Raw genomic sequence first — 26,113 nt, forward strand, 5'->3', positions numbered from 1 at the left:
TATAACTCTTTTTGAGCTATTTATAGGCATGACAACATTTCAGTTTTTTTAAATTTTTTCTATAAAAAATTATAGGATCAAAATTCTTGAAAATACAATACAAAATTCCACACAGGTTATTTTTATATGTATATACTTATATTAAAAATACACAAGCTCAATTGTTTTTAAACATTTTAAGTTCAGATTTAGACAAAATTACTCATTTAAATGATAAATAATGATGTAATTACTTTGTTAATGTTCACTACTTATACAATACATGTATAATAAAATATAATTGAATCCATAGAAACGTTAAACTTTTTTCATTATGACCATCATTTAATGTAGTATCTACTTAGTCTTAGATTATTTTTAATACATATTACGTACTTGTTTTGTTAATATGTAAAATATAATTAAAACTCAACTGTATCCCTAAAAATAATATACTAAATATGTTGTTTTCTTTGGCACATTCAACCAAATATCCAATGAAAAATAGAACTCGTATATGTTTACTATGGTAAACATAAAGCAATACAGCAACTGATAATTACATTTAACAATAACTTTCAATTTACAATTTTTTTATATATAAACACACTTCGTATGTGATTAATAAATTAAAGCTAGTTCTGAAGTTCACCACTTTTAATAAAAAATATATTATACTCTTATTAACAAAAAGGGTTTTTGACAAAACAATACATTTTTAACAATAACAGTACACTATATAAATATAAAAGTTTAAAAAAGGGAGTAACAATAATCATGTTTTACAATACAGAAGCACACAAATATTTTTTTTAAATTTTAAGTAGATGAAATGACATTTATTTAAATACATAAAAAACAGTTTCAAGTTTTAACAAGCAATCTGTGAGAATAAATAAACCCAATTAGTGTGTTTGGTCCCAAAAATTAAATAATTTACAGCCAATCAATGCTTATTACACAATTAAGCTTTGTATGTGCTAGCTGACACATCACCACCAGTACCAGTCCAGTTTGTGTGAATATATTTTCCAGGAGCTGTTAATAACTCATATGTATGAGCACCAAAATAGTCACGTTGAGCCTAACAAAACAAAAAATTATTAAAGTATATTAAATTTTAAACACTAAGTTTGTATTAAGTATGTTTTTTACCTGTAATAAATTGGCTGGAAGTCTAGCACTTCTATAACTGTCATAAAAGGCAAGAGCTGTACTGAAAGCTGGAGTGGGTATTCCTAGCATGGCACTTGAAGCAACCACCTTACGCCAAGCTTCTTGACTATTATGTACGGCATCCTTAAAAAAAGGATCAAGTAACAAATTCTTGAGGTTTGGATCAAGTTCAAATGCTTGTTTGATCTTTCCCAAAAATGCACTAAGATAATATATTTACAAAATAATTTTATCTGAAGCTAAAATTAAACATTAATGAATACAACCTTCTAATAATACATCCTCCACGCCACATGAGTGCAATTCCTCCATAATTTAAGTTCCATCCATGTATTTTTGCAGCTTCTCGCATCAACATGAATCCTTGAGCATATGAAACAATTTTAGATGCATACAATGCCTGAAAACAAAATATAAATATTAAATAATAACAAAAATATAAGTAATATATCAATATGTAAACTATTGGTTATTTAAATAATTTACAGATTAAATCACAACGATCATATCAATAATATTCTTTATTGTATAGAGATATGAATAACTAATCATAATTACTAACTTACATATAACTATATACATAAACTGAATAAATGCAAAATTCTGATATTTTTAAGTTTATAATAATTAAGACTTAAGAGCAATATCACTAACTATTCACTAACATCACATACATTAGGACTTGCCTACACTGGCTTCCATATTATGTGAAGGTTAGGTTACACAAACAGATTATTTTCATAATTTCTCAATTGGGATCAATTTTTATTGGACACATTCAATTTAACACCCCTCTCCATCATATACCACATACCTCACACTTTTTTCTCTTATAATACTAGTTTTTTCTAAAAATTCATCTCTATCTAAAATAATGATACTATATAATATTCAGAATCATTTCATTTTAGATATGTTATATAAAATAATTAAATCTCAAGTTAAAAGCTAAAATAGTTATCTACTATGTCCTTGATCATTATTATATTACCAATAAATATTAATTCAATAATTAACTCAAATAGTATGTCATGTATATTTATTAATAATTGAGATTACGCCTATTCTATTCTAATGAATAAATTTTTATTATATCAATACTCAGTAGTATGAAAACTATCAATCATACTGTGTCTTTAATTTAGGTGCGGGTTTTCAGAATCAATAAAACTATTTTTTTTTTTTATATTTATCTGTTTACAACAACTACTATTTCTAACTGTATGTTCTAACCTAACCTGTGTATACACAACAATCTAGTAAGTAGTGGTTACAAAGAAAAAAACTCACTGCCCTTTAGAATTTATAGTAACCAATTTCTAATGTATTTAATATTAAATTACCTTTCCAATGTCTTTTAAGAAAGCTTGTTTATCTCCTTTAAAGGTATCTGTTGGTCCTTTAAGTACTTTACTAGCTTCTGCTCTCTCATCAATTAATGAAGACAGACAACGAGCAAACACAGATTCTCCAATCAATGTGACCGGAACACCATAATCCAATGCGGAAATTGCGGTCCATTTTCCAGTACCCTTCTGGCCAGCAGCATCACGGATTTTTTCAACTAAATATTCTTCATCATTGTCTTTGAACTGTAAAATATTTCTCGTGATTTCAATCAAAAACGAGTCCAATTCGCCCTTGTTCCATTCGTCAAAGGCCAATCCCATCTCTTTATTATTCATATTTAATGCAGATTTCATCAAATGGTATGCTTCACAAATAAGTTGCATGTCTCCATATTCAATACCATTATGAACCATTTTTACAAAATGACCAGCACCATCCTCGCCAACCCAATCACAACAAGGTTCACCATCAGCTTTAGCAGCAATACTCTGTAAATTAGATATTGTTATGTATGAAATTGGAATTCAATTAAAATTCTCAACAATAATAACAAGCACATATTTAATTTAACTATAATCTCTATACACCATATTCTTAATATTATTTGAAATAAAATTTCATTCAAAGTGAAAGTAATTATTTTCATGACATTATAATATCAATATTCAATATACTAGGTATAGTATTATTATAATACAAATCTGGTAGATAGTTGCCTTGAGGAAGTATAAAAATATAATCAAATGACACGCCCAAATAGCCCTGTACTGGTCATTAGAACAATAAACAAAACTATTTTTAACTGTAGGCATGACATAAATAAACTAGTAAATACCTATATTTTTTATTGGTTTAATAGAAATATTAATCAAATCAAGGCTAGGTAAAAAAAAAATATAGATTTGAACAATATTTATATTTAGATTAATTAATTAATAGTTTTCCCTTTAAATCTATAATAATATTTGCAAAAATATATTAATTGAAAATAATAATAAAAAAAAAATCAAATGATATCATAAAATTCCAACTAAACATAAGCATTATCTAACAACAATATTATTTAGTTATAGAAATAGAATATAGGTATAACAGTATTAAATAAAAACTGATAGGCAAGTAAAATGATAAATTAATAATAAAAAGTCCCAAGGGCCAAGACTGCTAGACGTATAAATATGATTGCTAGCTAAGTATAGGGAAAACATATTAAGAACTACTCACTTGGAAAATGTTCTTAATGTATGGCCAAGCTTTTGGATTTCCTCCAGGCATTAATGATGGACCATATCGTGCTCCCTCTTCTCCACCAGATACCCCTGAACCAACAAACAACAAGCCTTTCTGGGCAAGTGTTTTAGTTCGGCGTTGTGTATCTTGGTATTCAGAGTTTCCACCATCAATAATTATATCACCTTCTTCCAACAGTGGTTCAAGTTGGGAGATAAAATCATCAACAGCACTTCCAGCTAAAACAAAAATAAAGTAATAATTAATAATAACCCAATGAAAAAAATTAACATTTCTAATATTATACTTTGAGGGTAATTTCAAAAAGAGAAGTGCCAAAAGTAAGTTTTTAAAGCAATTGTTTCAAGACTAAAATTAATGGATGGGTACCAGGAAATTGATTTAGTACAATAAAAAGTTTTTAATAATAATATTTATATTATTAAGTTTAAAAAAAATGTAGATTAAAAGCTGGGTGCATGAATGATCAAATGGCAGTTTGCCTCGGGTCTAATAATTATAAAGCATGTTACTAATTTCAAACATGAATACCTATAAAATATTTGGTGAGTTTTCCAATATTTTAATGAAAATATACTTAATTAAAATGATTGTAAAAATGCTTAACTCTTACATGCATGACAAAATTATATTTTTATAATTTTTAATTGCAGAAAATGTATATTTCTAGTAAAACAAAATATTTATTAAAATATAAATAAAATTAATTAATTAGAAAATCGATAATAAAATAACAAAAATGATATTCTACATAAAAAACTGAACTAAAAATTAATGCTTGCAGTTTTTCTTCATAATAGTTCAAAAATAGGAGGCAATCAAATAAATATAAATATTTTCAGTTGGTACTACTGGTTTGACATCACAGGTTCATTTCTATCACCGTATGACATTCAGATAATACATTATCCGTTATCAGTAGCACGTTTTTGAACGCGAAAATTTAAAGATTTAAATTTGAAGTTCGTAGTTCTTGTGTCATGTCTATTATTTTTATTAAGCGATTCTTTCCAACAAATCTGTAATATTAATAATATATTTAGCATTTAACTAAAACTTCCTATCTATAAAATTTAACTTTCGTACGCCGTGTAAACTTTGATAAAAATGGATAAACCGAATGTGTATGATTTTGGTATTGACGATGATTCAGTTCCATCAATAGAAAAATCCGTTGAAATATCTGAAGACGCTCTACCAACAGTGGTTCAACGATACTTTGAATCTCGTTATGCCACCAACGTCAATGACAAACCCAATCAAGACTACAGTGTATTAATTCATTCAAATAATCTATGCATTTTGTCATTAGCATCCAGTCATGTTTTAATGGGCAAAACCATCGAAAAAATAGATTTCCAAGTATCAGAGAATACTCATCGCCTCAGCAATATTATGACAGGAAAAGGAAAACGAGGAGCTCAAATTGTACAGGCAGGATCTACTCTATGCAAGGTTCATTGTTCTGACGGCGAAGAGCACAAAATACTTTCTGCCATTCCAGGAAAATTAGTAGAAATGAATAGCAAACTAGCCGAAACTCCAAATATCATGTTAAATAAACCAGATGATATTGGATTTATAGCAATAGTTTTACCACAAAAACAGAGGTTTGAAAAAATCAGAGATGGACTTTTGACTAAAGAACAATACACACTAAAACATTCTACAGTCTAATATAAATTTAAAAAAAAAAATTGTTTATTTTTTTTTTTTTTACTATTAAGTAGCTACTATTATTTTATGAAAAAATACATTTCTTGAATATATCAGCTATTTTTGTATTTTTTATTTAAATTTAAGCTCTGAAACTATAATATATTTTAATAGAAATGCCTAATAATTTATTATAACTACTACTAACAATACATTCAAGTTAATTTTTCCTTCTAAAAATTCAATAATTGTTAGTAAATTATTAAAAAAAAAACATTATTAGGGAGTTTATAGAGTGCAGCAACTTAAGTGTTATAGCAGCATATAAGATCCAGATGTTTATCATAAAAAGGGTTAATAACAGCTCTCATAGAGTAGTACTTTAGTAACTAATACAGCAAATTTTGCTTTCACTATACCCAAAAATTGATTTTGGATTGGTAAATTTTTATTAAAAGACTTAATAAATGATATGAATAATTTTTAAAATACAGTAAAAATATGAATATTCAATTTTGATGATCAGATGAAAAATTATAGTCAATTATTAATGCAAAAATTCTAAGATAAATCTGGATTTTATAACAATATATAACACCATGTTTGACATACATGTTTATACAGACATAACAATGTACATTACCCATTAAATGTCCTAAACTATTGTAAATGCCACCAACTAAATTATGTTTACCATCAAAGCATTATAACAGAATGATAAAAAAATATATCATTTTTATCTTGCATTCATTTCACTAGTATTTACCCTTGCGGCTATGCTATAATGAAGAGTATAAGTTAGCTCAGTAGACTTATAATTGATTCGTCAGACTGGTTAAAAATGAATTCTACACTAGACACAAAAGTATTCAGATGCCTATGATACTTAATACATACTTTTATACATTATATATTCTGAAATTTAGTTTCGAAATGGGACAACTTTGATAAAACTTAGATAGTCTAGTATAGGTAATCTACTAGTATTAACGTTAGTTAGTATTATTTGATCATAACTGTAAATAATTTTACTTATGTACCTTTGACAAGCATCATAACTCTGCGTGGCTTTTTCAACGAATCAACCAATTCCTTGAGAGAATGGGCGCCAACGATGTTCGTGCCTTTTGCACCCTTTTGTAGGAACTCATCGACCTTTTCGACGGTCCTGTTGTAGGCGGTAACGACAAACCCATGATCGTTCATGTTGAGTATGAGGTTTTGGCCCATGACGGCCAAACCGATGAGTCCAATGTCTGATCTGCGAAGTAACCAAGACATGTCAGCGATTATCGAATGAAAAATTATGTAAAAAATAGTTAGCCAGTTACACTGCTAAAGCCAATAGGCGGTTATGTTAGATAAAAGTAAAATATAAAGTTTCAGGAGACTACAATCGTAGTGGTGTTACTCACTTGCCACTCATGATTTCGCGTTCAACGTGCGTGTAGACAGCAATACGGTCACTGGGTGAATGGCGGACGGACGGTCAGCGCAAAGCCGATAACCGCGATAAAAACGACCAACGAAACGGATCAAGGTCTGGCCGCCCGGAATATCGGTATACTTTACCGCCGCCAAGGTCGACCCGCCAACCGACTGGTTCGTCGTGAGTGGAGTAAAATAAACGACGGTACAAGTGTACAACAACTACCAAGGGTATGACCTCAACGCGAACCGCTGCCTGCGCTCTATGGCGGCGTGGAGTCGTTGTTTGTGCGTAAGGCGGTTTTTACTTTTTCACTTTCGACTGTTTCGAGTTTTCGTTTCGATTCGGCGGCGGCGGCTTAGCCCACTCGTAATTATTGTTTATTACCGTTGTTGTTATTATATCGCGTTATGTTTGCATTTACGATCGAGATCATATTATACATTTTAAACAACCATGGTAAAAATAAACGATCGTTATACCGCAAAACAGCAGCCTAGCTGAGTAGCCAACTGTATATTACAGTGTATTTATGATCGTAATTTGTAACGGCACCGCAAATTCGAAACAAAAAGGCCGGTTGCAAGCGTGCACACAATAAAATATCATTCGCCTTGGAGAAAGTAAAAGTATTATCCCGGTTAGCTGGTGACTAGTGCCTACTGATATAATACGATATTATGAATAATGATACGCATAAAATGTGTAACGATTTCCCAAAGTACGACCTAGTAATAATTGGTACGGGTACTATGGCGGCGTTACGATTGTTGTATTATAATTCGTTGATTGATGGTTTGGGTTTTAAAATATAAAATATAGACAAGACGCGTTATCAGTCGCGATCGATAGCCGGCGGTGATTGCTGATTACGACTTTACTACGAGTTCTGCGGTTTCGGCGTGGGCGTGTGACGTCTTGGTAGTTGGTAGTCGACACTACTTACTTCAATCTCCGAGAGATTGTCATCCAAATAAATAAAAAGTAACTGAGGTTACACAGGGTCAATCGACTGAATTTGGCTCCCTTACGGTCTTTTTTGTTTATAGATTATGTTTTAAAAATTTAGACTTATGGTCGATGTAGGCATAATAATTATGTAATAAATCCACTTGCATTATCTGATTTTCAGTTCTTTCCTATTTGATTTTGACTATTCACTGTATATAGACTAATTAATTGTGAGATAAATTGATAGCGGAGTTTATATTTCAAATGTAAAATCTAAATATTCAAAAAAAATAAATATTTATTGTTATACTGGTTAGTTTTTTGTTAGCATTTTTCAAACACCAAGATTTTCTATGTTTAATGTTTAACAAACATATTACCTTAAATACCTATTCATGGCGCCTACCACGACTCTACCTATAAATTCCAGGCCCTACCAGCTACCTTCCACTAGCCCAACCTTACACTTATCAAATTGCTCATATTTCAGACTAAAAAAATAGTCCGTTGTACTGCTGTAGTTGCACAAAAATATATAATATAATTAACAATAATATACTACATTGCTACTGTATTTTATATTATAATACTACCTACAACTAGTTTAACCTCCTTGTATTTATAATTAATGGTATTATATACAGACAAATTACGATAATTTTAAATTGTTTTGATACGTCTGTATGTACCTATTATGATTGATACTGGGTATACATTGTTTTATTTTATCTAAAATAAATATGTCAAAGCAAAATTACTATGTGATTTCTTCATCAAATAAAAAATATAGTAATTAACTAGTAATAATGATTTTTTTTTTTTTGTTTTTTTAGTACAGAACTGAAATCTTATTTTTGCAAGCCCCGACCTTATAATTGTTGCCCGCCTAGTGACCCTACCTAGATAAAATCCTGGCACCGCCACTTTATACATTATACATATTACATACATATACTAAATATATACAACATCTATTTTTATATGTTTTTTCGCTTCTATCCTTAATTATGGTCCAGCTATCCAAGGATACGGATGCCCCCGAGTTTTGATATTCATTAATGAGCAGGGTTATCTAATATATTGGTACCCAAGTACTTAGGTACCGTGGTCGAGACTTCGAGAGAATACGATTTGATCGGTTATTTCCGTTTTGATACATCGACTGACCGTCGTATACAGCAATGATTTTCAATGAATCGATATTCTATGCCCGACATAAAAATATACATCATATTAGGACGTTGGGTATACTACTGATTTTTACACTATGTGGCTCCACAATGATTTCAATAATAATCGTCTGATTGATAAAAATTACACTACTGAGTATTTACATAGAATAATATTCTGTGGTATTTACAGTTAAGCGCATGATATAATTAAGAAATATATTATAATAAATATAATGTGATAGCTATGCATCTCTCGAGAATAACAACGCATATAATTAAATTATATTATGTTAATTTCAAATTACGAGTGATGTAATTTCGAATCAAAAATAAAGGTTATCGCTAGTTACTTCCATTATTGTTTAGACTTTGGCTGATTTTATTAATATATAGTAGGCCAACAAGTTTTTTAAAACACGACAGAAACGAAAAGTGATAAAATTAAAATATTTAAAATATATTATATTCGTATGATATTTATTTTAACATATTAATTATAGGTTTATTATGCAAATACTTAATTTGATAAAAATGTTATTAAATATTAGTGTCTAACTAGGAAACCAGGAAAAATCATGTTTACGTTACGTGGTTTTGAAGGAGACTGAAGATGGCAAGTTTTTTGATGTTCTTATTTAGACAACTTATTAAAAATGCAAAAACGTAGTTACCGAATTTCATATTTTGCATTCCATGGGCACAATTTAGTGGGTGCTTAGGTTTGCTTGGTATTTTTAAAATTAACACCCTTATTTATTCCATTTATGATTAATTATAGTTACTGTTTTATACTTTTATATTAATAAATTATTAATTAACATAATATACCCTAAAAGCCATTATTATATTATATTTATATAATTATACACGATTATTGAATGGGGAATATAGGCGATGTAGATATCTAAATAGCTCATTACGGAATTCATGAAATACTTTAAAATGTCAACCAATACCATCGTTGTATAAAAGTAATACCAAAATTATTTTGATATTATGTTTATAATATATGTAAATATACATATATAATATATATAGCCATATAGGCTCATAATATAAAATATAATATGTTATTAGTGTATTAATTGTTTATCTCAAGCCACGGATTGTCATTAATGAATAACTTCTGTTTACACTTTCTGACGTCACAAGCAATAAGCTACCAAATACTTATTTTAGTAATATTATTTTATAGATTGAATTTTATACATATAATAAGAATGAAAAATGTGTGTTGTTTGTTTTTATTATGTTGACATTCTATAGCCAATAGACTTAACAATATGGATTTTTTTTATTTTACATGATATGTCATACTTCAGTATTGCAGTAAATACGATATATTGCATAAATATATACATAATAATAATAGTATCAATATAAAATTGTCTACATTTAAAACCTGAAATCACTGAGAATAATTTGTCAATGTCTATAAAACTTACCTACTTAAATCTAGGCATACAAAAATATAAAAATATTGTGTACCTAATACCTATGTATATTCATCTATAATATACCTACCTATAATAACTATACTTGTTTGTATAGATAATATAGATGTTATAGGTAGGTAGGTACTATAATTATTTTAGTTATAATAAGCGTGTTGACCTGATTAGGTGTACGAAAAACAATTTACAGCTCAAACCATATTCTATACGTCAAAAACAAAATCGTGATATCTACTTCTTATAACCTATCTACATATTTAAACAATTTATGCATGGACGTTTGGCGTTATACATGTAAATTAGATTCTCGTTTACAATAACTGCACCGTGTTCGCATATATTACCGTAATTATTATTACTATTATAGACTTTGGCTGCAGTTTTACCCATACCTAAAGGCTAGTATAATAATTAATATTCCGGTGGTTCAGTAGAAGGGGTTGGTAAAGAGTACCCCCCTAAGCAATGTTGTGCTTTTATTATGTATAAATACACATAATTCAATTATATTAAACTGTTATATCGTCGGCGTAATATCTATTGGATCTTTTTTACCAAACAATAAACATACATAATGAGCTTTTCATTTTTTAGAACTCAGCTCAATCTCATTATTGCGATGGCGTACATTCACGCGTATTTGCAGGCGTTGTGAAAGCCGCGTACTATACAATAAGAAAAACGCCTATTATTATACGACAAGTATAATATAATATATATATTTATTATTTATACATTATAATATAAATTTTTATACCTATATTATCCATTATCTTACGTGTATATAATATAAAAAATGACCTTCTTGCAGGTTCGCGGAGATTTTTATTATATAATAACTCATTTTTAACGTATCCGACTTATATTTCGTGTATTATTATGTTATATACCTATCTACCATGAGTCATAACTAATGACTATCGTTAGGCATTACTTTTGTCGTACAAAATTATAATTAACCTTCACGATCTTCATGATTCACTGTATTTCACATAACACCCAGACTACAAACTACAGAATTGACCACTGATCACGGGCACCATCAATAATGTTTTTTTTATACAAAAATATTATTTTTTTAATATAAAATACAAAATATTATCTTTAATTTACTTTGCGTACTAAATAATAATAGATTAAATTGATATTATTTACATCAGTCAAAATAATAATGAGCATACGATTTCAAATGAATAATATACCTATTCGTATAAATTATAATAATGTTAAAGTTAAATAAATCCTATATGTAATTTTATTTTATTGTTATTGATTGACATTTTGTTCGTATACGATGTATTATAAAAACAAAACATTTAGTTTTATTATTTGTTTATTGCTGTATAGATAATGATAGGTTAAAGGTTTTTGTTTATAGATTGAAAAATGTAAAATGTTTGTACTAGACAAATAAATAAATACAAATTTAATATTAAAAAAAATATTTTTAGAAATATCTAACAAAAATGTAAATTAGAGGCTCCAAATTATTTACAGCCTATAATAATCTATAGGTAATAAATGTATACATCATTACCTACCTATAGCCATTAGCGTAATAGTATAGAAGACGCATAAGATGATAGAGGTATATGAATCTACTTTAACTGTGGTTGTTCTAAAAAATTATAGATTTTAGAATACCTAGTTCTTTTATATAGTTAATCAGTAACTTTTATCATTATATTAAAAACTATAAACGTTTTTATAATTATTGTCTTTAGTAAAATTTTAAGCATAATAAAGGCATATTTCTAAATCAATTAAATCATTTTTTTATAATAATTTTTAACAATTTTTAGTAGTTATATACGGAATAACTGTGTAAGTATTTACTTATAAATTTAGATGAACAAAGTATTCAACGTAAATATTGAATTAACATTTTTCAAGATTACTACCCTGTATTGGATGTACTTCTTGCCTCTTAAGTAATTTAATTAAATAAAAATTATCAGAAAATATTTAATTACAATTTATACAATTTTTTCTTATGCTTTTTTTTTAAGTAATGGAACCGATTTGAGGGGGGTAACTTGAACATTTTGCAATTTTTTCCTTCATCTATACTAGAGGACCACCCTAGACTACCTGTATTATAATATTAAATAAAATCATATTGTCATAAGATATGATCACATTTTCGTTAGATAGGTACTTCCAAAAAATTATTTGTTATTACTATTTTATTAAATAATTTATAAAAATTCATAATTAGGTAGGATAATCTAAGTTATCTAGAATTAATGTAATTATGTAAATACTTGAAATTTTCACTAAATGTTTATTTAACGTTATCTACTTATATACACAATTAAATTTTCAAAATATAATGGCTTTTTTAAAATATTTTTTATTATTCAAAAAGTATACTAGATACTTTAGATATTTCATAGATATTTAACACTTTCACCAATTATTTAGATAGGCATTATTTTCTTTACATAATTTAATTTTCAAGATTTTGAATTGTCATAATTCGCTCATGTTAAGGCTATTTATAGGATTTTGAAATATTCGTATTTTTTTTATAAATATCGATACAATTTTTCAAATTTTTGGCAGCTAGTGTGCAATTCAATAATATCAAATGTGTCAAAAAATACTGTGAACTACTGTCAGTAGGTAGTCAGTAGTCAGTATACCTACTTTAAATTGTTATGTTTCAATAATCAATACCCAAACTACGCATAGGTAACTCACAGATTTTCATACTGACCGCATACTACAATAAGTAGGTACCTATTACCTATAATACCTTCTGAAGTAGTATACACAGTAAATCTTCTATACACCGTTGTATGTATAGTCCATAGGGATATATATAGATATTTGCTAGATTAGACCGGTTTAAAATAATCTCACATTATCCCATACCAGGATAATTAACTACCTATGTAAATATTATATGCTCCAAACATCCCGATGCATTATTTTTCACACCAAGTTCGGTCTAGCAAATCTGTAACATATACTCCAATACTCCATCTACGATTTATCAATATAACGTATTAAGTATATCTGTGAGACTGTAACTTACCATCAATAAAACAACTCATAAAAATTCAAAAAAATCTGATGACTTCATCTATTCTGTAGATTGTAGAACAACGTTTTTTACGAAAAGAACAAAAAAGTATTTAAAGTATTCTTATTCTGAGTCTCTGAGAGTCAGCCGTCAGGAAATACTCGGACTTCTGAAATCTGTCGCCTCCCTTTATCCATCCCTCATTCCCTCCATCTTCAGTATAAAAAAAAATTGTATAAAATATTATGTATAGCATTTAATATTTATATTATGTTTTTTTAAATAATATTTAATATTTTAAATCATGGGTGTGACCAACATTAAAGTACTAAACCGAATGTAAAATATTAATTCACCTTCAGAATAAACTGCTATAACATACTGATAATGAATAATAATGATAATCAGCTGATATCGAATACTACTACCAAAACATTCCTACTACTGATTTTTGTCCTAGGTTAATGTTCTAGCCTTCTAGGATAAATGATAATTAATAATTTTTTGATTTCAACAATTCAGTATTATTCACCTTCATATAATCATATCATTAAATAATTAATCAGTTCTCACTAATTCACTATTACAAGTATAGTTTGTTTATTCAAGTGCTTAATTCGCTAAAAAATTTGTACAATTTTCTCACATAATGGCTCTATATTTAAGAAGGTAATATATTATTATTAGCTTATGTGTAATCATAAATTTAGTTTAATTTTTTTGTAACGTCAATTACTCAATATTGCAAAATGTTACAAAGTTTAAATGACATAAAAAGCAATAGTATTGATATCTGTTTTCGCATTGTTGATGTCCTATTAAAACTCCTTAATAATATAATAAATCATCCAAATCAACCAAAATTCAGAAGACTCTACTTGAACAGTGATGTAATACAAAATGATCTTTTACCATTTTCTGGTGCTATGGAATTTCTTTTTGAAATTGGTTTTATAGATGATGGAATTTCTTTAATTTTGCCAGATTGTATAAGCTTAAGTACATTAAATAATTATAAACAACAACTTATAAACATAATTCCAAAACATCAAAAATTAAATTTGAATGAAAATAATTTCTTAAAAGAAATTAGTTCAACATCATTGACTGTACTTAAGTTTGAAGATAAAATATTGCAAAGTAAAGCATTAGAAAATTTATCACCGGAAGATATTGAGTTATTTTCAAATTTTGACAAAAATAATGATTTATTTTACCATGAAAAAATGATATTAAAACTTATGATATGGTTTAAAAAATCATTTTTTAAGTGGTTCGATACACCAACTTGCCATTTCTGCTGTAGTTCTACTAAATTTAAAGGAATAAATCACGATAAAATAGATGAAAATGTTAAATATTCAGAATTGTATGAATGTGATAATTGTGGTTCAATCACAAATTTTAAGAGATATGGTATTTGTGAACAACTTTTGACTACTCGTCAAGGAAGATGCGGAGAATGGGCCAACTGTTTTACTTTATTTTGTAGAGCACTTGGTTGGGAAGCAAGACTGGTAATTGATAAAACCGATCATGTATGGACTGAAGTTTGGTCAGTTAATCAAAAGAGATGGATTCATTGTGACCCTTGTGAAACTGCTTTGGACAAGCCATTACTTTATGAAAAAGGTTGGGGAAAAAAATTGTCATATATTCTAGCCTATTCCCATGAAGAAGTTCAAGATGTTACTTGGCGGTATGTAGAAAATAGTGACAGTGTTTTAAAAAGAAGAACGCTTTGTTCAGAAAACGAATTGTTGAATACCATTTTAAGTTTATCGCAACACAAACAAAATAATTTATCATTGTCAAGGCGTAAATATATTGCAGAAAGACGTTTGAAGGAATGTATTGAAATGTTATTTCAGACTAAATGTACTGATGAAAATTTTGGTGGTAGAACGTCCGGAGCTATTACATGGAGATTAGCTCGAGGGGAAATTCAAATTGAGAAATTCGTTTGGACTCCATCTGAAACTGAAATAGCTAATAAAAGATTTGAACTTAAATATTCTACGGCTTTTGATAAATATATCCATGGCAACAGCATTCATGAAGGATGGAAAAGTGGTGTATATAGTTATAGTTCAATATTTCGCAAAGAAGAATTGGACTGGAAAACTGTTTATCTATGTAGAGAAGAAAACTGTGAAAAATCAACAATAGAATGGCGATTTGACTTTTCTTCAACTGGTCTAGTTGTTCAAGATATTAAATTAATTTATAGTGCAGCTTTGTTTAATACGGGTCAAGTTGAATGGAAGTTAATTGGAAATAATGTTACTGTAAATCTGCCTACTATTGAAAATATCAAAGAAGTTTTTGTTGATCAAATAAAAGGTTCTGATTTTATAACATTAAACGCAAGTTTAACTGGAGGATCCGGAGACTCAGCTTGGCAGCACTCTCAAATATTTAGACAGTCGATAAAAGATCAAGATTATCCATTTCATATTGTGGTTATTCTTAAATAAATATTTAACATAACAATAAAATAATAATTACTATTAAATTATAAAAATTATATTTTAGTGTTAAAACTTATAACATATATTTATCTCTAAGAATATTATTGTTTTTAAGACAGTATTAATCAGTTATTATAACATAATTTCTTTTAAATAACAATACAATTAATGCATATTATATATTATATTTAAAAATAAAATAAAATTTAAAAATTTAATTTGAAAATTGTGATTATTAATTTTTAAAAAAATATAAAATATTTCAGTGTACACAGACTATGCACAGCTAGACAATCAATGTCTTTCCAAATGCCAACAATGTAAGTAAAAAAAAATTTATTTTAATTATTTTTGAGTTTTTAGAGTATTGAAAACATAGTGTTATTATTTATTAGTAATTAAAATTATTTAAACATTGCCAATTATAGTTATTTTTATTACCCAGTGAGTAACTAGGAATTTTCTAGTGATTTTTATGAAAAAAATAAAAAATAAAATTGTTAGTATAAATATACTAATGTTTATATTTTTAAAATGGCCAGATTGTAGTACAATATATTTTTCATCATCATACGTATAATACAGTTGTTATAAAATAAATATGGTGGTGGAATAGGTTCTTACTGAACCCACAGAATCCCCTTTCTATACCATTAGTTATTACTATATCAAAGAAAATATTTATCTATTCATCTGCATAAATTTCTATAGTTAAAATTCTAGAATAAAATTTAATGTAAAAAATTTAAATCTATTTTTTAGGCACCGTATGATTACCATGCAAGTTAAAAATGCTCAAGAAGTTGAATATAAATTAGGAGAAACTCATGATGAGAAAAATGGCCGCCTAAGTAGACCTATGTCTCCTCATTTGACAATTTATAAACCTCAGTTAACAACCATTTTATCTATTACACACCGTGGAACTGGAGTCGCATTGAGTGGTGTAACTGCTGGATTAGGAGCATGTAAGTTATTATATATATATATATATATTTTTTTTTATAGCTTTAATCTATTAAAAAGTTTATTTAATAGTTAAAAAATAAAAATTAATTACACTTACAAAGTAATTTTAAAATGACCTTTTTAAGCATTACTTTTAGTTACTTAAATAATTATAAAGTACCAATATCAAAATAATATATAAAGCGAAGGTCAGCGCATTTCGGTGGTGGATGTTTGTCCATCGTCCCTTCGGTCCTCAGACAGGATAGTGTAATTTTACTGTAGGTATTCAATTTGAATTTGATTGCATTCGATAAAAATGATTCTGAGTGGACGAGGGGATATTTTTCATTTAATTTTATTTGCTACTATGGTGATAAATAAAGCTGTAATTATTTTATATTATATAATCGTGAAGTTGTACATTTTTTCTCCTTTAACCGCTTTTATTTCGAAAATCGAAAAATGACCTCTGTAAAGTACCAGCTCAAGAACATTACCTTTCAGAAAATATGCTACACTTGTACTTTTGAGTAAGCTTAGGGGGAGAAAAAGTGTTTACAGAATAAAAAGAAATAAACATCATTGTAAAACCAATACATTCCTCACTTGGCTCAGAATCTAAAATTGTTTTACATGAACTGATCTCATTCAATAAAGATTTATAATTTATTTATTATAAATTAAGTAGTACATTATCCATTCTGTGACATAGTGCTATTCATATTTTATTAACTTTAAATAAATATTATTTTTCAACTATGGTTTTACATTAATTTTTATATTTTATTAAAGTATTCCTTTTCACGGATTTGCCAACATTTGTACAATTTGTACATGGTTTAGAACTACCATCAGCTGCTATCATGTCTGCAAAAGGATTGGTTGCTTTTCCATTCTTCTATCACCTATGTAATGGCATTAGACATTTGGTGAGTTTTAATGAAATTATACTTATTTTAATTTCAAAAAATTATATTTAACTTATTTTATTTAGATCTGGGATGCTGGAAAATGTTTGACCATTAAACAAGTTTATTCAACTGGTTATGGTGTGATTTTTGGTAGCTTAATTCTAACAGTATTGTCTTTAGCTTTTAGTTCATGAATAATGAAAACAAAAAATTGTTCAGTTCTTATATTATTATATAAAATTACTCATTTAAAATAAAACATGTTTATTACAATTTCATGTATTATACAGTATAAAAAAATATTGTAGTTTTCTCATTATTTTTTTTTTTTCATATAGAATAATTAACATTTTGTGTAAGTAATTTAGATTTACATAATATTGTTATATGTTACATATTTTTTAAAGCATTATAAAAATAATTATTTCCAATCGTTTTGTTTCCTATTTATTTTTTAATAATGGTACTATTTGTAATCAGATCATTTTTTTGCTATTATAAGTATCAGTATACTGCTTGATATATTTTGTTATGATTGAAAGTAGATTGAAAAAAAAAAAAAAGAAATTTGTATTAATAGAGTATTTTAATGGAAGTATATTATGAATAAGGTTTACAAGTATAATATTCATAAAACATTGAACAATAATTCTCATCTGTACAGAAATAAATATCAATAAATACAGCTTAACAATAGGTACTACCTGTTTATATCTGTTAATGTATGAAGTGTGGCTACTTAAAAACTGGAATACTTTCTATTAAAAGTGTAATAGACTTTTGGGTGGGTAATTGAGATGTAGTTATCAACTATACAAGTCATTGCATCAAATAATACCATTTTAATCTCTTTTGGTTAATTACTTTGCATTCACGTGTTTAAAGTGGACAATATCATATAAAACTACCGAAATTATGACTACTTTAAGAGTTGAACAGCAAGTTAATTCAAAATTTCTTATTAAATTAAAAAAATCTGTAGCAGAATGTTTGTGTTGACTAAGGTGTATGTGAAGGACACGAACACCTTGGAAATATAATTCAGTTAAGATAAGGCTATCAATAGCCAAGAGTCACTAGTGGGTGGCTGCTTAATTCACAACATTCATGTATTTTAATTACTCTCATCATATAAACTTATTGTGCAAAACTGTATTGATTGTTTATGTCAAATAAAAAAAAATAAAATAAAAAAAAGATAAGGCAATCATTCAATGTTATTAATAGATTTTACATAATTATAATTAGGGGTGGAAGTTCAATGATGTGGTATACATTTTTTTTCTATTATAAGATGCTTATTTTGGTACAGATTTATGTCACCAAATTTTATATATTTCACCATGAATTATAACTGTAAGCAGCTTTTGTAAAATTTGAGTTCTTGAACACTATCTTTAATGTCATTAAGAGCTCTATGCTGAAGTGATTTTTTTGGAGCTTCATTTGCTAATTCGGGTTTCCAGCGTCTAAAGTTAAATCATAAATTTATTAAAACATTCAAATTAATTCAATTTTTTTTTTACATTAACATTTTTATCATTATGTATTTAAGATATTCAGTTAATTCAAGATATGATAGTTATTGGTTTTTGATAACCTGATTTTTCAGATGCATTTATTCACCTTTAAACGCTACTATGAATTGTTATCATGAGATTTCAGATTATCAAACACCATAACATGAAATGCTTAGCAAAAAAAAAAAGAATATTAAAATTATATTTCATACGTACTTAAACAACTCTTTTAGAGAAGACACATCTATTAATCTATAACTTAAATGATTTTCAAGTTTTGGCATATATTTTCTAATAAAAGCTCTATCCATATAAATTGAATTACCAGCTAATGGACAAACACCTAAAATTATAATAAATGTAATAATTTAATAATTACTTTGATGTACCTAGTTGAATTTAAATAATCAAGAATAATACATATCAATTTTTATAATTTTAAAATCACCTTTAGGAGTAAATGGTTTGATAAACTCGTATAACATTTGATCAGCTTGTTCAATTGATATATTACTCTTTCTAACATTTTCAGTTAAGCCACTCTAAAAAATAGACACAAAATAAAAAAATTGTTGAGAATATGAACAGTTTTTTTTCTTTTTTTCTTTTTACAATATAATTAACAATCTACTAATTAGAACTAGATGAAAGAAAAATTTTAAATTAAAAAAAAAGAAACCCAGGGAACTCGCCATGCAAAATAATGGAATTACGTATATAATTCCATTTTCCACTGTTTTTATTAGGTAAAGGACAAATGTAACATAATTTACCACCACAGCTACAATATGTGCAGACATCCAATTTATTAGAAAAAAAAACTGGACAATATGTAGGGACTTACTATGAGCAAATGATAACAAACGCTTCATAGCGAACAAAATAAAAAGATCAAAATTATGTTAAAATAATTACCAATGCATGTTGCTTTTTGGACCAATCTTCCATGTTCTCTAACACTTCGTCTGATTGATGTATAATAATATTTGGACTCTCAGCTAAAACGTTTAAATGTTTATCAGTTATAATTATAGCTGCTTCGATGAAGGTATGATGATTATAGTCTAATCCAGTCATCTGAAAATTGATAAATACAATTTTGGTTTAAAATACGTTTGTATGATCAGATCATAAATTTACTAAAAGTAAATTATTCCAGCAAGGAGCAAGTAATTATTTTATTCTAATGAATTAAACTATTAACCTCATTGAATCATAATTTCTGGAAAATAATTTTTTTCTCACAATCACATCTTTTTTATCTCATTAGGTTGTAGAATTTGGTGCCTTAGTGGTCTTAATATATTATTTATAAGTTCTTATATAGCATTAATATTAGAAAGATAAATATCTATAATACGTAATAACTAATAAATCTTAATATTTAAATAATTAAAGTGAAGTTAATAATAATTAATAATACATACCTCACCATCAAACCATACAATGTTGTGTTCATGATATAATTTAGGATTTATGGTGGTCATTTTTCTTCTTAAATTTATATTACTTATTCTGAAATAAAGCATAATATAGCATTATAAATTGAAATGGTAATTTATTTTTTTATCAGTATTAATTAAATGTAAAAATTATGTACTATACAATTTATCTGTAAGGAAAAGTGCAATGATTCATCTTACATATTTAGGCTATTTAGTCATACCTATTATTGTTTTCCCTCGTCAATAGGTATGTTTAAATTAATGTTTTAGTAGTATGATTTTTGAGAATTTTAACAGAACCATGTCTTTCATGAATCTTATATCTATGTTGTAGTTTATCTTAGTGATGTACGCTCTAATACACTTTAAGCATAAAGCTGTATTTCTATGAACAAAATATCCAAATAATTTGTCTTTTTGACAAACAGTTCGTGAAATAAATACTTTAGTATGATCATTGGCTATACCACACAACTGATCAAGAATATTTTCATGAAATGAATGAAATTTTATAGATATTATTTGTTTTAAATTAATTTTATGATTTGATCAACCATTAAATGTGAGTACTTAAGTTCATTTAATATTTTAGAAATATCAAAAATAAACAAACAACTAGAACTTACTCAATTATGGATAGAAAGTGTATGGTTAACAAATATTAAAATTTGGCCACGTTCACAGACCCGCGGCCCTGGCCAGACCAACACTGTATAAGTATAATATTCTAAACATGTAACAAAGTAATAAAAAATAATTTATAACACTTACGTTTTCAATTGGTTAATTACATTTTTGAATTTTAACATCTTTATAAAGTTATTAAATAACTTGTGTAATATATTTACTCTACTGGTTAATATTAATAATTAGCAATTGAAATATGAAAAATTAAATTTAGGACTAGTTTAAATAGAACAATCTTAACAAAATAATTCAGAAATTGCACTTAAATAATAAGATTAGTGATAATATTCAAATATATAACATTTAAAACGGTTAAAGTAGGTACTTAATCATTTTTCTGTGAAAAAAACCTACCTACTATTACTATTTAATATTATTTTCGAAATATGAACAATCAATAAAGTACAAAATTAATAAAGTACAGTGAGCTATAGAACGAATAGAAATTTAATTAAATTTTTAACCAGTATCCATTATATGAATATGGTTACGGGAAGGCCTATGTTTACATTAAAGAACTGAATCGCACTATGCAAATGAGGGAAATGTGAATGATTCAGAATAACTTGAAATGAGTCGAGTGGAATGTTCTTAAAATGAAAAATCTCCCTATTTAGTATTTACTGGTAAAGATTTTTACATTTTCATACAGCTCGTATCGGGGCCCGGGAGGACCAAGTGACAAACTATAATAATAACTAGTAAGCAGTAACTACTATATAACTAATAACTACTAAGTTCTTGATTCTTAGATAATATTGAGATAATTTCACATAATAACACAGAATTATTTTTGTTTAGATATATCTTAAATCATGATGGTAACATAAGCATTGAATAACATGTGATAATATGATACTAAAAATCAAAAACCACAGATTTTTATAAAGAACTAGATAGCGAACTCTTGCTTTCAATTGAAGCCAGGTTTTTCGGTTGGCATTATATGGTATTTTATATGGTAAATATTAATTATATTGTATTGTATATTTTTATGATGCCTAAACCTGTTGTTTAAAAAAAATTAAGAATATTTTATAGAAATCATTTTTCATTTATTTCTATATTTTACCATTAAAAACGATGTTATTCCAATGCATATTGTATAGGAAATGACGTAATGTTTTGCCAACCGAAAAATGGCGGAAACGGATACGCGACCTTCAATGTTAATAATACAAATAATAAACGAGTTCCTTATCTAGTTAGTATAGAAGTCTGTGTCAAAAACTAATATTAATGATACCAATTGATAATTACCAGTCGTACTGTCGTCTGTCGTAGCAAATAGCAATGTAGCAGCGGCTCACGAACTAGTCGAACTACCAATTGTTCAGTAGAAATTGATGTAGGATATGATTGACATGAGTTAGTTTGACAAGCGACAGTTTAAAATAAATGAGAAAGTTATAACTAAAAATATTTTCAAATTGAATTTAAGTGGTGTTGTAAGCGGTATAAAGGTGCTCAACGCTTGCGTTACCTATTTTATAGTCTTAATTAGTGATAATTCACATCTGAAATATTCTAAATAATATAGCCATGACCCGTATCGGGCTTTCCCATAAAGGTCATTGTCTCATTTCCCCACTTTAAGAGCACACAAAGAATCCCTGATTGTGATGCATTTATGCTGCAGCTGCAGCTGCAGCTGCCTAACTAATAACTACTAATAGAGAGCGCTCATATACTTGTTTTATTGTATACCATTCGATTTGATGAGATGGGGGCATAGATTAATATATTAATCTGTGGATGGGCCGGATGAGGGCAACAAAAGTGTTTGAATTGAGAAAAATTAAGTATAGAGGAACTTAGTTCAAGACTCAAGTAGTTCAACGATTTAAAAATTACGTTGTAAATACAAAATTATTTAACACAAACCGTCTTTCATAATATGCTTAAATTTCGAATAGGTACTACGCCATTTCAGCTGACAAAAATATAACAATTTTAAATAGGTATAATCATTGATTATAAATAGTATTTATTTATTAGAATCGCTAAAATATTCTAGATAACCATGAAGGAACATCCGGCACAGGAGTATCCTGCCGAGATAAATGTAAATGGCCAAATGGGGGATATTGATTAACTATACTGACTATAGATTATGTTACAAAATGAACATTTACAACTATAGTAGAGATTACACTCTAGGTTCTACTGGTTCTAGAATAGAAAAGCTTGTCCCCACAGACTGACAGGATTTTGTCAGATGTGGATCACAGAGCTTAAATATGCAACACCTCACATTATTATATTGTTAATTAATTTGGACTTAGTATATTTATTAATGAACACAAAACACTTAACAATAGTCATCAAGCTGTGTTGAAATTACTCAAACCTCATCCTTCAACCAAGTGCTGTAAAGACCAAATGGATAAGGAGTAAGTGCCACAGGACTCCGTGTCTAGAGGGCCCCCGCAGACTAAAACCAGAATAAAATATGAAAAATGTTATAAAAAAAATATGGGATGGGCACAAGATGTATTATTATATATACATCAGTAGTGGTAATAACTAATAGCCCATTTTGAGTTAATTATATACCTATGCACTACATCTAATAATTTGTGGTATAAGGTAAAATGTCTTAAACAAAAAATGTTTTCAGGATGCTAGTTACTCATCCTTGCTTTAGAAGAACAACAGAACATACTATAGTGAAGGAAATCATAAGCAAAAACAAAAGGTATAATTAAAAAAAAAAAAACATTTTCTAGCATGCTCCAGTAAAAATGAAGTCCAACTAGAAAAAAAATTTAAATCAGTGACCATAGGAATAAGAAAAGTTATGAAAATTGAGTTACGTCCTTTTTCGTAGGAGGTGTCTTAACTTAGTTTTTCCTAACTTTCTAAAACATATTTTATGATAAATTTGAAGTGTTTTAAAAAATCCCTTTTTTTAAGTCTAAAATAATATTTGGTACTGGTTTGTTATAACCCCGCCGAGGTGAATGAAAACTTTATAGCCCTACCACTCAGGTTTGTTATCGCCCCGCCATCCATCTTAACAATTAATATATACGATATATTTTATTAATCTAATAATTCAACGGTATATATTGATATAATATTTAAAAACATTAAGATTAAAAAATACAATACCATACTTTAATAGGTATGTAAATATATCCAAATTATAATAAGCAATATATTCTCGAAAATATTAGGTATAATCCATAAATTCAATATATGTGACATATATATTACTTATAATTTGAATCAGATACTTATTCAATTAAACATAATATACTGTGTTTTGAATGCAGTATTAAGATTGGAGGGTGCTAAGCACCCCTTTTGTGTGTTTTATATTTATACATCGTTACAATTTAGTATCGCGTATATATCATATATTATATGAATATAATAATATAATATGATATCGTGTCCACTGTACATAATTCGCGCGCACAAAACGTATACATATAAATTGTAATATAGGTATTATATTATATAATATAATATCACAATGCCGGGATAAGAAGGTATTTGGTTTACAATGGCCTCATCAAACTAACTGGAAAAGTTTTTCAAAAATCATCGAAAAAAACATTAAGCTTAGCATAGGTACCCCTAAAAACAACTTTAGATATTGACAATGCAGTCCAAACACTCTCCACCATCATTCAAAATGCAGCACTACTCATCTACAGGTAATCCAACCCCCCCCCCCCAAAAAAAATTTAATATTCAACTTCCTATTCACTTATCACAACTATTAGCCTAAAAACGTCGAGCTCGCTCAAGATGGCAAAGATATCATCTCCAAAATGAGAAAAAAATCTACAACAACCTTGCGAGTTCTCTAAAAAATGCCCTCCGAAAATTCAATACAGAAAAATATCATCACTATCTAAATTCTATAAACAGTTCAACTAACGCACTTTGGAAAGCAACAAAAAACATTACAAAACAAAAAAACAAAATACCCCCTTTACGTAACCCAAATAACTCTCTGGCTATCTCAGACCTTGACAAAGCTAACCTATTTGCTCCGATCTTGAAAACAGATTTTTGCCTAACTCGGATGATATCAATTTAGATCATGTAAATCACACTGTTACATCTCTATTCAATACCCTCCCTGTGTGTTTACCAACCAAACCATAGGCGTTACTTGGATTCTTTTCACGTAGGTACAAAAATAATTTTTGTAGCTAATAAACATAATATTGGGTACCTACGAGTATACTATGCGCCTCAGAACAGCCTGTAATTAATTACAATAGTACAGTTCAGTTGGTGGGGGAAATGCCCCAACCACTTTTTGGTCGTGGAGGCAGTTGCCCCCATTCACCCCCGCCAAGTTATGCTTATGAACCAAACACACTACTCCCTCTGACTTTCAGTACTTAATTAAAAATCTACCATTAAAAAAATTTCCAGGACAAGATCTTAAAACCAACTTCATCATTAAACACTTACCAAAAAGAGTTATATTGTTTTGAACACAGCTATACAAACTCTATACTAAGACTATCCTACTTCTCTGATTCTTGGAAACATTCAATTATAATTCTTATTCATAAGCGTGGTAAACCTCCGGACATTACTTCTTCATACAGACCCATCAGCCTATTGCCCACTTTCTCAAAAATCATGGAAAAAATAATACTTAAAATAATCTACTCATTAATTCACGACAAAAAAATTATTTTTTTCAATCATTT

At 27.8% G+C, this 26,113-nt stretch overlaps 5 protein-coding genes across 8 annotated transcripts; 3 read left to right on the forward strand and 2 right to left on the reverse strand.

The window, feature by feature from the left end:
* Positions 1–618: 618 nt before the first annotated feature.
* On the reverse strand, positions 619–7,319 carry LOC114124401 (6-phosphogluconate dehydrogenase, decarboxylating). The gene is made up of 7 exons (XM_027987642.2): positions 6,828–7,319; positions 6,453–6,673; positions 3,730–3,974; positions 2,499–2,993; positions 1,422–1,555; positions 1,135–1,357; positions 619–1,063 (listed from the first exon to the last, which is right to left on the reverse strand). Exons 1-7 carry the CDS (start codon positions 6,836–6,838, stop codon positions 944–946), a joined length of 1,449 nt encoding a protein of 482 aa, XP_027843443.2. The 5' UTR covers positions 6,839–7,319; the 3' UTR covers positions 619–943.
* Positions 4,657–5,532, forward strand: LOC114124402 (protein Abitram). Its single transcript, XM_027987643.2, has one exon. The coding sequence runs from the start codon at positions 4,864–4,866 to the stop codon at positions 5,431–5,433; it is 570 nt and encodes a 189-aa protein (XP_027843444.2). The 5' UTR covers positions 4,657–4,863; the 3' UTR covers positions 5,434–5,532.
* A 6,575-nt stretch (positions 7,320–13,894) lies between the features above and the next one.
* On the forward strand, positions 13,895–18,211 carry LOC114124407 (succinate dehydrogenase cytochrome b556 subunit-like). Its single transcript, XM_027987652.2, has 5 exons — positions 13,895–14,115; positions 16,184–16,237; positions 16,680–16,885; positions 17,661–17,797; positions 17,863–18,211. The coding sequence occupies exons 1-5, from the start codon at positions 14,096–14,098 to the stop codon at positions 17,971–17,973; spliced, it is 528 nt and encodes a 175-aa protein (XP_027843453.2). The 5' UTR covers positions 13,895–14,095; the 3' UTR covers positions 17,974–18,211.
* Positions 14,122–16,177, forward strand: LOC114124405 (peptide-N(4)-(N-acetyl-beta-glucosaminyl)asparagine amidase). The gene has a single exon (XM_027987649.2). It carries the CDS (start codon positions 14,196–14,198, stop codon positions 15,921–15,923), a length of 1,728 nt encoding a protein of 575 aa, XP_027843450.2. The 5' UTR covers positions 14,122–14,195; the 3' UTR covers positions 15,924–16,177.
* Positions 18,212–18,346: 135 nt separating the features above from the next.
* On the reverse strand, positions 18,347–23,090 carry LOC114124406 (probable oligoribonuclease). Of its 4 annotated transcripts, none has more exons than XM_050202088.1 (7): positions 22,915–23,090; positions 22,692–22,844; positions 20,727–20,814; positions 20,215–20,376; positions 19,748–19,841; positions 19,516–19,642; positions 18,347–19,248 (listed from the first exon to the last, which is right to left on the reverse strand). In XM_050202088.1, the coding sequence occupies exons 3-7, from the start codon at positions 20,784–20,786 to the stop codon at positions 19,128–19,130; spliced, it is 564 nt and encodes a 187-aa protein (XP_050058045.1). In that variant the 5' UTR covers positions 20,787–20,814; positions 22,692–22,844; positions 22,915–23,090; the 3' UTR covers positions 18,347–19,127. The 4 variants fall into 4 exon arrangements, with proteins under 4 accessions (XP_050058045.1, XP_050058046.1, XP_027843452.2 ...); XM_050202089.1 differs by adding an exon at positions 21,371–21,471 and having other exon boundaries at positions 22,692–23,090; XM_027987651.2 differs by having other exon boundaries at positions 22,692–23,090.
* Between the last annotated feature and the right edge of the window lie 3,023 nt (positions 23,091–26,113).

The sequence above is a fragment of the Aphis gossypii genome, chromosome 2 (assembly GCF_020184175.1).
Source record: "Aphis gossypii isolate Hap1 chromosome 2, ASM2018417v2, whole genome shotgun sequence".
NCBI lineage: Eukaryota > Metazoa > Arthropoda > Insecta > Hemiptera > Aphididae > Aphis > Aphis gossypii.